This window comes from Grus americana, chromosome 35, assembly GCF_028858705.1.
Source record: "Grus americana isolate bGruAme1 chromosome 35, bGruAme1.mat, whole genome shotgun sequence".
In the NCBI taxonomy this organism is placed as follows: Eukaryota; Metazoa; Chordata; class Aves; order Gruiformes; family Gruidae; genus Grus; species Grus americana.
The window spans coordinates 476,982-491,446 of record NC_072886.1 but is presented as its reverse complement, the minus strand read 5'-3'; the positions used below and the strand labels follow the sequence as shown (position 1 = coordinate 491,446).

General features: G+C 65.7%; 1 protein-coding gene across 3 annotated transcripts; it reads right to left on the bottom strand.

Moving 5' to 3' along the window:
- Positions 1 to 132: 132 nt before the first annotated feature.
- Positions 133 to 13,822, bottom strand: MARK2 (microtubule affinity regulating kinase 2). 3 transcript variants are annotated; one of them, XM_054808358.1, is made up of 18 exons: positions 13,463 to 13,822; positions 9,004 to 9,177; positions 8,480 to 8,533; positions 8,325 to 8,373; positions 8,120 to 8,185; positions 7,927 to 7,997; positions 7,731 to 7,787; positions 6,998 to 7,234; positions 6,783 to 6,902; positions 6,195 to 6,294; positions 5,973 to 6,085; positions 5,133 to 5,259; positions 4,530 to 4,714; positions 4,180 to 4,277; positions 3,056 to 3,319; positions 2,084 to 2,110; positions 1,628 to 1,672; positions 133 to 554 (listed from the first exon to the last, which is right to left on the bottom strand). In XM_054808358.1, exons 1-18 carry the CDS (start codon positions 13,517 to 13,519, stop codon positions 200 to 202), a joined length of 2,199 nt encoding a protein of 732 aa, XP_054664333.1. In that variant the 5' UTR covers positions 13,520 to 13,822; the 3' UTR covers positions 133 to 199. The 3 variants fall into 3 exon arrangements, with proteins under 3 accessions (XP_054664333.1, XP_054664336.1, XP_054664335.1); XM_054808361.1 differs by lacking the exon at positions 13,463 to 13,822 and adding an exon at positions 10,838 to 10,916; XM_054808360.1 differs by lacking the exon at positions 2,084 to 2,110 and having other exon boundaries at positions 13,463 to 13,821.
- Between the last annotated feature and the right edge of the window lie 643 nt (positions 13,823 to 14,465).

Below are 14,465 nucleotides of genomic sequence, written 5' to 3'. Positions count from 1 at the left end.
CCCAAAAAAAATCCACCCCTACCCCCCCCCACGCCACCCCCGGGGCAGGTCCCTCGGGCCTCAATTCATGGTGGCGTGCGTGTCCCCCCCCCCCGTCCCCGTCATCATCCCCCCCCCCCTCAAAAAAAAAAAAAAAAACCAAAAAAAACCCCCGAAAAAAACAACCCCCAAGCCGGTCCGCGATGACATCGTCACCGCCTCAGAGCTTAAGCTCGTTGGCCACCTTCGAGGCGATGTTCTTGAAGGCCATGGAGGTCCCGGCGATGCGTTTGAAGCGGACGCCGTTGAGGGAAAGACGCGGGAGTTTACAAACTTCCATTTCCCACTGGACGAAAGAATCGTGACCCGGAGCTCCGTGAGCGCAAAGGAGGACGAAACGCTCCTGCGGTTCGCAACGACAACTGTTGGCGTCCAGAACTTTCCGGATTTCCCGTAACATTTCTCCCGGTTCCAAAGAACTCGTCGTTTTCATGCTCCAGGTAAAACGTAAAGAACGAGGTTTGGCTTCGCGACCGCTGGCTTCGCGGGTTTCTTTTTCCGGACCGACGGCGGGTCTGAAGTGAGGGGGGGGACGACACAGAAACGCGCGCGGGGTGAAGGGGACAAAGCGGGGGGTGTTTTTTTAAAAAAAAAAAATAATAAAATAAAAAAAAAAGGGGGTGGTGGCAGTTGGAGGGGGGTTATGGGGGGGCACGGGGATCGGGGTGGAGGTTCTGGGTGTCGCAGGGACTGGTAGGGTGGTACTGGGGTGTTGTGGGGACCCCACGGGTGTCACTGGGACCGGTAGGGTGGTACTGGGTGTCCCAGGGATGTCACCGGGACCAGTAGGGTGGTACTGGGTGTTGTGGGGACCCCACAGGTGTCACTGGGACCGGTAGGGTGGCACCGGGGTGTCCCAGGGATGTCACTGGGACCAGTAGGGTGGTACTGGGGTGTTGTGGGGACCCCACAGGTGTCACTGGGACCGGTAGGGTGGTACTGGGTGTCCCAGGGAGGTCACCGGGACCAGCACCGTGGGCTTGGGGGGTCCTGGGAATGTCACCAGGACCAGTACCATGGTCACGGGGGTCCCAGGGAGGTCACTGGGACCAGCACTGTGGGCTTGGGGGTCCTGGGGATGTCACCAGGACTGGTACACGGCAGTACCGGGGTGTTGTGGGGACCCCGCAGGTGTCACCGGGACCAGTATGGTGGTACTGGGTGTCCCAGGGATGTCACCAGGACCAGCACACTGTGGGCTTGGGGACCCTGGGGATGTCACCTGGACCAGTATGGTGGTACCAGGTGTCCCAAGGACGTCGCTGGGACCAGCACCGTGGTCATGGGGGTCCCAGGGATGTCACCAGGACCAGCACCATCAGCTTGGGGACCCTGGGGATGTCACCAGGACCAGTACCATGGTCCTGGGTGTCCCAGGGGACGTCACCCAAACCGGCACAGGGACCCTCGGTGTCCCATGGGGATGTCACCGGGACTGGCGCGGTGTGCCCGGGTGTGACGCAGAGTCCCATGGGTGTCCCAGGGACACCCGGGGGTGTTGTTGCGGGGACAAGGTAGTGGTCTGGGGTGTCACAGGGACCCTGGGGGGGAACTGGGGGGGTCACAGGGACCCCATCCCCACACTCACCTCAGCGTCTCCACCCGGTCCTTGCTCTCGGGCTCGTGGGGGTTCCTCGAGAAATAAGAGGGGGCAGAGATCAGTGAAAAGGGGGGGGGGGGGGAAGGAAAATGGGGGGCAGCCCCTCCCCTTCCCCCCACGGGACCCCTCCCCACCCCCCCAGACATCCGGGTGGACAGACGGCGGGGGGAGGGGGACAGACACACGGACACACGGTGAGGGGGACACACACACACACACACACGGACAGACAGATAGCTGCGGCCGAGCGGGGAGGGGGCCATGCGGGGCCGTGCAGCGCTGACAAGGGGGTTTGGGGGGGGGGGGGGAGGGTGGGTTTTTTTGGGGGTGGGGTGGGGGTGGGACCTGCTCTCCCCGGGTAGAAGGGGGGGGTTGTGGGAGGAGGGGGTGGCATGCAGGGGTTTTGGGGGGGGGAGGACACCCAGGCGTCCGGCGCGGCCCTACCTTCTGGCAAACCTGAAAGACAGATTTCTACAAAGACAAACAGAAGAGAAGGGCGACGTTGTGGGAAGGGGGGGGGGGGTGTGGAAAAGAGGGGGGGGGGTGTCAGGATAGAGCCACTCCCCTCCCCCCCACACCTCAGGGGACCCTGATATTTGGGGGATCCCCCTCCCCCAGCCCCCCAAAGCCGGGATGGGGTCAGCCAGGGTGAAGCTGCTCCCCCCCTTCCCCCAAACACCCCCCCCACACACCCTGTTGCTGCCTCCCCGGCTCTGCGGGGTCACACAGCGGGGGGGGACACACAGGGACAGGAGGGGGGTGTCCCAAGCCCTGGTAGGGGGGGACGACACACAGAGGGGACACAGGAGGGACACAAAAAAGCCCCGGGGGGGGACAGGGGACGGACATGGAGGGGCCCAGGGGGATGAGGGGGCATGTGGGAAGCCCCCAGGTGACAAGGGGGGGGGGACATGGAAGAGTCCTGGGGGGCTGAGAGGGGACATGGGGGGGGGACACAATGGGACACGCAGAGGGAACGGCGAGGAGCCGTGGAGTGGCACAGAAGCTCGGGGGGGGACAAGGGGACACACAGAGGGGACATTGAGGGGCGGGGGCAGGAGTGGCACAGGAGCCCTGGGGGGGCTGAGGAAGAGAGTTGGGGGGACACCGAGGAGCCGTGAAGGGGAACAAGGTGGGGGGGGGGGACACAAGAGGATCCCTGGGGGGGAACGAGGGGACACACAGAAGGGACACAGAGAAGCCACCGAGGTGGGGGGGCACTAGTGGCACAGGAGAAGCCCCTGGGGGGGGGGACACGACACACAGAGGGGACACAGAAGAGCCCTGGGGGGTACACGGGGGCAGCCCCAGGGGATACGCACCGAGAAGTCACACGCTGGGGGTGACGATCCCCCCCCCACACCCCCCCAGCACACACACACACACGCACGCACGCCCGCCCCCTCCCCAACTCACCTCCGGACGAACTTGGAAGTGAACTTGCTGAAGAGGCTGGCGGAGGGACCTCGACGACCTTGGCTGGCGCCGGAGGGAGAAGCGGGGGGCAAACCGGGGGGCAAAGCGTAGGGGAGGGGGGCCTGGTCGCGCGCCTGTCGCAATTGCCCGGCGTGGAAGGTGCTACGGCTGGAAACCCCCCGGGGGAAGCTGGGTCGTTCCCCGGGACCTTGGCTGACGTTGTGGGCTGACGGAGAAGCCGCCGGTACCCGGCTGGGCACCCCACTACAGGGAGAAAAGTGGGGGGGGGGGGTTAATGGGGGTACGAGGGGGGGTGATTGGCTCCCCCGCAGCACCCCAGGGACTTGCCAAGCACCCTGTTGCACCCCCCCAGGGACCCCACAGCACCCTAGAGAGCTGCCAGGGGTCTGCCGGCACCCCGAGGACCCAGTGTCGCCCCACAGTGCCATGGGGACCCCCCCCGCCCCGGCACCCCACAGCACTGCGGGGACATGCCGACACCCTGCAGCACCCTAGGGACCTGTCAGCACCCCACAATGCCCCCAAATCCCTCCCTGCTCTAGGGGAGGCCCCGAGTCACCCCAAATCCCTGGGGACATGCTGGGGTACCGGGCAGGGGGACGCCAGCGCCCCGAGTCACCCCAAATCCCTGGGGACATGCTGGGGTACCGGGCAGGGAGACGCCAGCGCCCCGAGTCACCCCAAATCCCTGGGGACATGCTGGGGTACCGGGCAGGGGGACGCCAGCGCCCCGAGTCACCCCAAATCCCTGGGGACATGCTGGGGTACCGGGCAAGGTCAGGGAGAGGCACATGGGGACCCCCCCAAACCCTCCCAGGGGTCCCCCCAGGACATGGGCCCCATGCTGGGATTTTGGGGGGGGGGGGGCCTTGCCTGGGCCGGGGGGCCTCGCAGTTGGCATCGGCGGGGGTGGCGGCGGGTTTCGGGTGCTGCCGGGACCGTGGGGGGGCCCCGGGGGCCGGGGGGGCAGCGGGTGAGGGCCGGCAGCCCGGCGCGGGTAGGCTAGGAGAGAAAAGCGGGGGGCGGGGGGGGGGGGGAGCGCGCATTAAGGGGGGGCAGGGGCATGGGAGGATTTGTGGGGGCGCAAGGGGGGGTCCCCCTACCTGTCCTTGCCGTTCTGCAGGGAGCTCTGGCCCAGGCTGGCCCGGTCCAGCAGCGGGGAATTACGGCTCCGCGTGGTGCCGGTGGAGAGGACGCTGTTCTGGGGTGGGGGGGGAACACAGACGACACACACACAAGGGGGGCACTCAGGGGGGATCCAGGTGTCCAGGCACCCCCAAATAAAGGACCCGCCCTCCTTCAGGCCCCCAGGGGAACCAGGGCACCCCGATGGACCCAGGTTTGCAGCCCCCCCACCTCCCAGGGAACCCAGGACCCCCCCCACTCCCACCCCTGCACCCCCAGATAACCTTGTCCCCCCCCCAAACACAGCTGCCCCCCACCCCGTGCTGACCGTGGAAGGTGAGGGGGTGCCCTTGGCTCGTTCCAGGCCAGGCAGGGGGCTGGGGGGCACCTTGGCAGTGCTGCCTGCCCGCCGCCCCCCCTCTTCCTCCCCTCCTCCTCCTCCTCGCTTGTTCTCAGCGTTGGCCGCTTGCGTCTTCTTGGAGTAGGAGGCCGAGGTGGGGATGGAGAGGCCGGCTGTAGGGTGGGGGTGTCAAGGGGGGGGGTCCCAAAGGGGACCTGATCCCCACCCTCCCACTGACCCATTCCCCCCCCCACCTCACCCCACAGGGCCCCCCCCCCCCCCCCCCGCTTCATCCCCACCACCCTCGGGGACCCAGGTGACCCCCAAGTATGTGGGGGGGGGGGCCCTGCTTCACACACACCCCCCCTTTCCCCATGGGGACCCAGGTGTCTTGGGACCCCACTCCCGAGGGACCCAGGCATCCAGCCCCCCCACCCCCAAGGAACCTGCCCCCCCATCCCCCCTTGTCCCCCCCTCACAGGGACCCAGGTGTCTGGGGGCTCACCCATGCCCCCCCCCCCAACCAGGGACACAGGTACCCCCCCACTTTGTGCCCCCCAACCCCAGGATGCCGCGGGGGGGGGGGCTCACCCTGGTCGCTGACGCGGCGTTTGGGGTTGGCGGAGACGCTGCGCTGGACCTTGTGCGCCGGGGAGGGGCCCGAGCTGTTGGCCAGGTCGGGGGCCACCCGCGGCTTCAGCGCCAGGCTGTCCTCCAGCTGGGGACACGAGGAGGGGGGACACGCGTGACACACGTGTGGCACACGGTGGAGGGTGTGGGGACCCACCAGCCAGGGCAGGGACACGCTGGCATGAAGGGGAGGGGGGGGACACGTGCAGGGATAGGGACGCGCTGGCACGGGGCACAGCTGGGGACGGGGACGCGCTGGCACGGGGACGTGCCGGCACGGGGCACAGCTGGGGCGGAGGGATGTGATGGCACGGGGCACAGCTGGCACAGGGTCAGGGTACTGCCGGGGAGAACGGCGTCCCCCGTTGTCCCCACGTCCCCTCATCCTCTCCATGTTCCCCGTGTCCCTTCAGTGTCCCCCCCCATATCCCGCACGCTCCATCACGCCTGTGTCCCCTCACCCCCTCCACATTCCGTGTCATACCCGTGACCCTCGTGTCCCCTCATATCCTCCAGCCCCGTCATACCTGTCCCCCATCTCCACGTTCCTCCTCCGTGTCCCCTCGTTGTCCCCGTGTCCCATCACATGCCCACGTCTCCTCATGTCCCCATGTCACCTCGTTGTCCTCACGTCCCCTCGTTGTCTCCGTCCCCACGACCCTCCTCACGTACCCTCATCTCCTCCGTGCTCCCTTGTCCCACCTGCGTCACCTCTCCCTGAGGGTCCCCGCATCCCCTGCGCCCCCCCCGTAACTCCCCCCCCCCAACGATGTCCCCAACGTTCCCCCGATGTCCCCGCACCTCCGAGCTCTTGTGGTCCAGCAGCAGGTAGGTCGCCATCACCTCGTTGTACTTCTGTCCCACCAGCGACTCCTGGATCTCCTCCCGCGTGTACCCCATGGACACCATCAGCTCTAGGGGGGACCAGGCCTCAGCGGGGGACCCCCAGCATCCTGAGGGGGGGCCCTTGAGGACCATCCGGTCTCCCCAAAAGAGGACTCAGGTGTTGGGGGGGGGTCCTACCTGTCCTCCGAGGGTCCTTGTAGTCTGGCACGGGTTCCATGTAGGGTTTCAGCTCGTCGTCCTCGTGGCCCACGTTCATCCAGCGATCCTTCATGATTTGCTGGGGAGGGGGGGGGTGGCACCAAAAGGGGTGTTGGGGGGGTGTCTGGGGATCCCAGGGGTCACTTCTGGGGGGCCAGGAGGGTCCAGGGGTCCCTGGTGCTGTGTTGGGGGTTCACTGGGGGGGGGGGCTGAGAACTGCTGGGGGTTCCAGGGGACTTCTGGGGGTGCCCAGAGGGTCCTGAGGGTGTCCAGGACAATACTGGGGGGATCCTGGGGGTGCTCAGGGGGTGCCAGGGGTGTCCAGGACCATGCTAGGGGGTCCCAAGTGTGCCCACAACCCCGCTGGGGGTGCTCAGGGGGTTCCCAGAACCACACTGGGGGGGTCCCCTGGGGAAACCTAGGGGCACCCAAGACCACGCTAGGAGGTTCTAAGGGATCCCAGGGATGTCCAGGACCACGCTGAAGGTGCCCAAGACCGCACTCGGGTGTCCCAGGGGTGTCCAGGACCACACTGGGGGTGCTCCCGTGGGTCTCCCACCCCCTCACCTCCAAGGTGCCCCTCTTGGTAGGATTAAGGATGAGAAACTTCTTCAGCAGGTTCTCGCAGTCGGTGGACATGTAGAAGGGGATCCGGTACTTGCCCCGCAGCACCCGCTCCCGCAACTCCTGAGGTGAAAGGCACCCATCAACACACTGCAATTTCCCCCCCCTCCCCCTGCCAAACAACGGGGGGACCCCCACCCCCCAAAAACGGGCGTTACCTTAAGATTTTGCCCGTCGAAGGGTAAGGAACCGCTGACCAACGTGTAGAGGATGACGCCCAAGCTCCAGACGTCGACTTCGGGGCCGTCGTATTTCTTCCCCTGGAAGAGTTCGGGGGCGGCGTAGGGAGGGGACCCACAAAACGTGTCCAGTTTGTTCCCGAAAGTGAATTCGTTGCTGAAGCCAAAATCGGCGATTTTGATGTTCATGTCCGCATCCAGCAGCAGGTTTTCCGCCTGTCCCAGACAGAGGGAGAGCGATCCAAGGGGATTTAGGGGTGTCTGGGTGCTCTGCTTGAGGGAGTTTCGGGGTACGTGGGTGCAGCCAGGGAGGAGGGGTGTTCTGGAGGCATCTGGTGCTGTTCTGGGGCGAACCAGGGATGTCCAGGTGCTGCCCTGGGGGGTCCCAGCACCTCCCAGGGGGTCCCAATGGTATTTGGGTGCTGCCCTAGGAATCCCAGGGATATCTGTGGGGGTCCTGGGTGCTGCCCTGGGGGTCCCGAGGGTGCCGGGGTGCTGCCCCGGGGGTTCCGGCACCTCCCAGGGGGTCCCAGGAATGTCTGGGTGCTGCCCTGGGGATCCCAGGGGTGTCTGGGTGCTGCCCTGGGGGTTCTGAGTGTGCCTGGGTGGTGCCCCAAGGGTCCTGGCACCTCCCAGGGGGTCCCAGAGATGCCTGGGTGCTGCCCTGGGGGTCCCATGGGGTGCTGGGGGCTTTTAAGGATAGGCTCCTCACCTTCAAGTCCCTGTGGACAATGAACTTCTGGTGGCAGTACTGCACAGCCGACACTATCTGCAGGAGAGGGGGGTGTCAGGGGGGCCCCCCCACCCCAGAGGGTGGCACGGGGTGTCCCCCAGCCCCCCCATTCAGAGACACAGGGGTATCCCCAAACCCCCTCGGGCGTGTCACACCAGCGTGTCCCCCCCCTGACCTGTCGAAACTTTGCCCGGGCCTCCTTCTCCTTCATGCGTCCGTGGGCCACCAGGTAGTCAAAAACCTCACCTGGGGGAGGGGGGACGACACACGACACGAGGGGGAGGGGGACACAATAGAGAAGGCAGGGGTGAGAGGCAGCCCTGCCTGCTCCCTGCCTGCTGTGCTCCCCCCCCCCACCTGCTGCTCACCCCCGCTGGCGTACTCCATGACGAGATAAAGCGTCTTCTCCGTCTCGATCACCTCAAAGAGCTTCACTGCAAAAAGGGCAAAGCGGGGCTGGAGGTGGGTGGGGGGATGCAGGGTGGGGGCCACCCACTGGGACCTCCCCGCCCAGGGGTGAGGATTGGGGGGGGGGGCACAGGTGTCCCAGTGTGTGTTTTGGGGGGGGCTCACCTATGTTGGGGTGGTTCAGGACCTTCATTATTCGCACTTCCCGGAAGAGCTGCGAGGAACAGGGAGAGGGTGCGTGTGAGATGCTGCAACGCCCCCCCCCGCCCCGCCCCGCGTCCCCCCAAAAGCGGCTGCCCCACCCTGGACCCCCCTCCCACCTTCTGCAGGCTGGAGGAGTTGAGCTGCGTTTTGTCGATGATTTTCACGGCGACCTGGGAGGGACGAGAAGGGGTCAGGAAACGTCCCCAAGGCTGTCCCCGTGCCATGGTGGCGCCGGTGAGGACCAGGAACCTCCTGGTGTCACCGCGGCGGCACTCCCGGTGACACTCCCGGGACAAGGACCAGGAACCCGTCCCCGCGCTGCGGTGGCACCGGTGAAGGGAGGACCAGGAGCCTGTCCCCGCACCACGGCGGCACTCGCGGGATGAGGACAAAGAGCTTGGGACCATCCCCACGGTGGCACTCATGGGGACAAGGACCAGCAATCTGTCCCCGTGCCACAGCGGCACTCGTGGGGACGAGGACCGGGAGCCAGAACCATCCCCGCACCGCGGTGGCGACCCGCAGGACGAAGACCGGGAGCCCGTCCCTGCGGTAGCGCCCACAGGACGAAGACCGGGAGCCCGTCGCCGCGGTGGCACTCGCGGGACGAGGACTGTCCCCTCGCCGCGGTGACACTCACCTCCTTGCCGGTGAGGACGTGCCGGGCCAACTTGACCTTGGCGAAGTTGCCCTTGCCGATGGTTTTCAGCAGACGGTAATTGCCGATGTGGGGCTGCTCATCGGCGGAGGTGGCCGAATTCCGGCCCCGCAGCATGTTGGCCTTCCCGCCGCCCTTCCCTTCCGTGGGACCCGGCTGTTGGGGGACACGCACCAAGGGGACAATCAGTTCAACGTCCCCCGTTGTCGTCGTTCCACCCACCCCCCTCAAGAGTTCTCTGGGGGCAGGGGGGGGTCCGGAGGCTCTTGGTAAAGCCGGGAGCAAAGTCCGGGAGCGCCGTTGCCGTACGGTGCTGTGCCGCGCCCCGGGCAGGCCGGGAGCCGCCCCCGATACGTGACGCAAGCGTCGCGGTTTCGGGCTGGGCTGGGACGGGGCCAGCACAGTGACACCCCGTCCCGGGGAGGGGACGGGGACACGGCTGCCCCTTCCCCAATCCCTTCCCCAAAAGGGGGTGCCCAAACGTTGTGATTTTTACCCCAAAAGATGCCTGCGTTCACCCCCACAGCCAAAACGGGGGAGCCCCACGGCATCCCCCAAAACACCACCACCTCCAAAACCCTCTGTCCTGCACCCCAAAAAGCCCCCAAAGACCCCCTCCCCCAAAAGGTCACCCCAGCTTTGGGGACACTTTCTAGGTGTTCCCTTACGGGGAGCAAAACATCACCCCTCACACACACACACCCCCCGCCCCGTCGCCACTCTGTCACTGCTCCGGTGACACCGGAGATAACGGGCGCGCGTGAGCAGGCGGGGGAGTCGAGCCAAACCCTCCCCCAGGATTTGGGGCTACCACAGGCCCGCCCCACCCCAAAACATCGCTGGGGTTTTAGGGGGGTGGGTCATACTCTTAGGGTGCCTGCACACACACACACACACACCCCCCGTGGGAAGGAAACCACCGGCGGAAGCTGGGGCGGGGGGGGGGAAGTTTTTGGTGTTGCTCAGCCGGTGATGGCGCAATCGTGAGGCGCTGAGCCCCCAGAGTTGGGGGGGGGGGGGGCAACGCAGCATTAAGAGGTCTGGGGGGGCATAGGAGGGGGGGCTGGATCCTCCCCCTCCCCCAAAATCCAGCTCTTTGCCGGGAGGATGATGGGGAAAAGTGAAGAAGAATGAGATTTTTTTTTTTTTTTCTGCCAAAGAACTGCCGTGGCAACGGGGCGGGGAGCGCTCTTCGCCATCTGGCCGCGCTGCCGGGGAATTAATTCGGGGTTTTGAGGCGTGCGGCGGCAGCGGCACCAACGCCGGATCTCCTCCCAAAAAAAAATTAAAAAAAAAAAAAAAAAAAAAAAAAAAACCAAGCACGTGGGGGTCTGCAAGTGGCCAGCGTGCCTGGCATTTCTCCGGCACCTCTTATCGGCGAAGCTGGAGTGGCCAGCAAACATCCCGCGGCGCTGGCGGCTCTCCTCCACCCCCCCCCAAGCGCTGGCAAAGGTCGTGCTGGGAGAGCGGCGGCGGCTGCGCCGGAGCCCGGTGAGGCTTTGCCGAAAGTGCCGCCGGTTCCGGGCTTTGCCGGTGCGGTGCTGAAACACCGAGGGGTCATCAACATCGCTGTCCTCCCCTCACCGGGATGTGGGCGGCCGCTGTGGCGTTCCCGGTTTTGGCACAGCGGGGAAGGACTTGGCCCTCGGCATCCCCCCGCGGCTACGAAGAGCGGTGCCGGGCTTGGCGCTCATTAACCAAACTCTCGTTAATTAAACGGGCCTCGAGTTCAGCTCTAAACCCTCCTTGCTTGCTGCCGAAACCCCTCGTGCCTCAGTTTCCCCACCCCAAACCCAGCGCCACGGCAGGGACTCACGCTCGGCGACCCCAAACCGGCTCAGCTCGCGGCGGTGCCGGCGACGCCAACGACCGCGGCCGGCTCGGTGCGGGGTGGTGCCGGCGGCCAGCGGAAGCTTGCCGAGAGTTGAACTCCTAAAGGAGCGCCGGGAACGCCAGACCGGCTCGACCGGTTGGGGCTGACGTCGTCTCGGCCGGGCCACGGGATTTTGGGGGGGGGGGGGAGTTGTGGTGTTGTGCCATGGGTTTGGGGAACACCTGAAGCACCGGGGGGTTTAAAACGGGGAAAAAAAAACCCCAAAAAATCAATACTAATGAGACATGTTGGGGCAGGAGGGCCCCGTCTCGCTCGCTGGCTGCCGTTTGAACCAAACCACTGGGTACTGCCACCAGAATGGCTGCGGTGATGATGTCACTGGGTCCGGAGGTGATGTCAGTAGGTCCGGGGGTGATGTCACCAGTCAGGTCTAAAGATCCCGGCGCAAAGAGGCTGAGATGCCGGCGATGCCGACGCCGCCAACACCCAACCACGTCATGGGCACAAAACCGGTGGCAACCGGCTACAGCACAACCGATAACCAGTAACGGTGTAACCGGGAACCGCCGCCCTGTCTACCTGCAGCGGGCGGTTCCCCCCCACTCCCCACCGCCGCCTCGGCGGCCGACGGGAGATGGTGAAACAGCTTTGGTGCGGCGGCGCTGAAATGTCAGCCAAATTTAGTTATTTTTGAGAATTTTTTTTTATATATATATATATATATATAAAAACATGCCAGATCGGCCTCCATGTGATGGAGAAACTGGGGGGGGGAGGGGGGCGGGCGAGGCACCCCGATTTCAGATACCGGTTTAGGGGGACATGCGGCAGCAGCCCCTCCAACTCTCCGCCACCCCCTCCCCAAATCATCCCAGCTGGGAAGAATTCTCCTCTGTTGTTACATAACGGCTGAAAAATAGCAGAAAACGGCCCAAAACAACCCAAAACGAAGGGGGTGCCTGACGCCACGGTGATGGCCAGAGAGCGGGTGGCATCGCCTTGTCCTCGGCACTGGGGACACGGAGACGAAAACACTTGTGCCTCCCCCTCCTGCCCCGGGCCGCATCCTGCTGGGCTCCCTCCCCGTCACTTGGGGATCACCCCCTCCCCTCCACTGCAGAAGATGGGGAGCCCCCCAAAATACCAGCCAAAATGGGGGTGCCACACAGCTGGGGAAGTCCCCCAGGTGCCCCCCAAAAAGGCTGATGCATAAGTGGGGGCCCCCCCAGCAGCACCCAAAGCTGTGAGCAGGGAGGACCCCCAAGATCCCCTCAGACCAACACCCCAAAATGGTGACACCCCCCTCTTCCAGCTGCCCCCCAAATGGGTCTGGACCTCACACTCCCCCCAACAGACACAGGGGGTGAACCCCCACCCTCCTCATCTGGGGGGAAGGCTGACCCCCTCCATCACAAGGGTGGGCACCCACATAATTTGGGGGGGTACACACCTCACAGTTCCCCCCCCTCAGAGGGCGCCCAGTCCATGGCAGCGATGCCGCCCCCGCAACCCACCCCCCCCCCCGAGGGGGGGGGGGGGCACAGCAGGGAAGGGGGTGGGCTCACGCCCCCACACACAGTCCGCGCAGCCACCAAGACGGGGGGGACGACGATAATGACACCCCAAACCTCACACCCCCTGGCAGATACCAGATCCCCCCCAAGGGGGCCAATGTGGGGGGCTAGTACTCCCCTGCCTGCCCCCCCTTCCTTTGAGGTGCAAACCCTGACCCCCTCATCCCTGCCTTTGGCAAAAGGGGGACACTCTGGTACCCCCCAGAGACCCCAGACCCCTCTGGGGATGGAATGGGGGTCCAGCCCAGGAGCACCCCCCAACCTACACCAGGTCCCATGGAGGAGCCCGATCCGGCACCCATGGGGGGTCCTGGCTCAGGTCCTCTCCACCCCCCATGGGGGTCTGGGCCATGAGAGGCCCCGGGGTACTTCATGGGGGGACTGTAGAAGGAGCTGGGACCCCCAGGACCCCCTTGCAGACGGGCCAGGCTGGAGGAGGGCACAGCCAGACCCCCCCTTTTTCCCCTCATGGAGGGGCCCAAACCCCCTCAGACCCTCCTTCCCCCTCATAAAACAGCCCACAACCCACTCAGACCCCCGTTTGTCGTCAGAAAATGACCCCAGACCCCCTTTTCCCCTCATGGAGGGGCACAGAACCCCCTCAGACCCCCCTATTTCCTCGCAAAATGGCCCAGGATCCCCTTTTCCCCCTCACGAGACGGCCCACGACCCCCTCAGACCTCCTTTCCCCCCCCCTCATGAAACAGCCTAGGTCCCCTCAGACCCCCTTTTTACCTCACAAAATCACCCAGCTCCCCCCCCTCACAAACCGACCCCAGACCCCTCTTTTCCCCGACAAAACAGCCCATGACTCCCTCAGACCTCCCTTTCCCCTCATAAAATCACCCACGACCCACCTTTTCCCCTCACAAAAGGGCCCACGACCCCCTCAGACCCCACTTTTCCCCTCACAAATCGACCCCAGACCCCTTTTTCCCCCCTCCTCACAAAACGGCCACCACGGAGAGACCGGGCTCCCCTCAAGACCTCCCCCCTTTCCCCTCACATACACCCTCTCCGTCATCGCCCCTACCTGTTCCGCGTCTCTCTCGTTGACAGTAGGTAGAGGGCTACGACCGCTGCTCGACATGGCGGCCCCCCCCCCCGCCGCCGACTATCGCGATAGAGGGAAGCCGCGGCGGGCGGTGTGCGGGGAGGGGGAAGGGGGGGGGGAAAGAGGGAACCCCGGGCCGCGCTCAGGGAGCGGGGGGAGGCCAGGCCACGGGCATGGGGGAGGCCGGGGAGGGGGACGGGAGAGGAGAAGGGGGAAGGAGGGCGGCGAGTCCGCCCGGCCCGGCCGCCGCCGCCGCCTCACACCCGCGCCTCCTCAGCACCCAACGGCTCCCAACATGGCCGCCACCGCCGGCCCTCGGCCATTTCCGCCGCCGCGCCGGAAACACCCGACACGCCTCCCACTTCACTTCGGCTCTTTCCGGAAAAATTCGGCTCCGTGCCGTTTCCTAGTTTCGGGTATTTCCGGCGGCGCTCCGAAATCACCCGACGCTTTTCGCCGGCTTCATCCCGGCGCGGAAATACCCGAAACCACCTTCGGCAGTCTCCGCTGACAGCCGCGCGAAGAGCCGAGCTCCGCCTCCGCCGCCGCTTTCCCGAGTGAATCCGGAAAGACCCGAACACCTCTTGGCCGACATCGGGTCTTTCCGCGCACTGACGGAAACATCCGAGCGGAGCCGAATCCCTCCTCCCCATTCTTGCTGGCGACCCCAAAGGGATATTGGGGGGAATGGGGGGGGGGGAGCGGACCCCCGGGTCCTCTCCCCGCTTTTGGTGGGGACTGGGGGGGGGGGGGGGCGGTCCCGAACGCCTGGGTCCTCCCTGGGCACTGGGGGAGGTGGGAGGACGCCTGGGATCCCCAGCTGCAACGGGGAGGGGCACACTGGGAGTACTGGGAGACCGGTACGGAGGGGGCCAAGCCTAGGAGATGGGGCGGGGACATGTAAGCCCCGCCCCCTTCCCCCAAAAGGGAGGGTGTGGTCTCCACGCCCAAGCCACGCCCTTTCTGGACCAAAGGGGCGGGG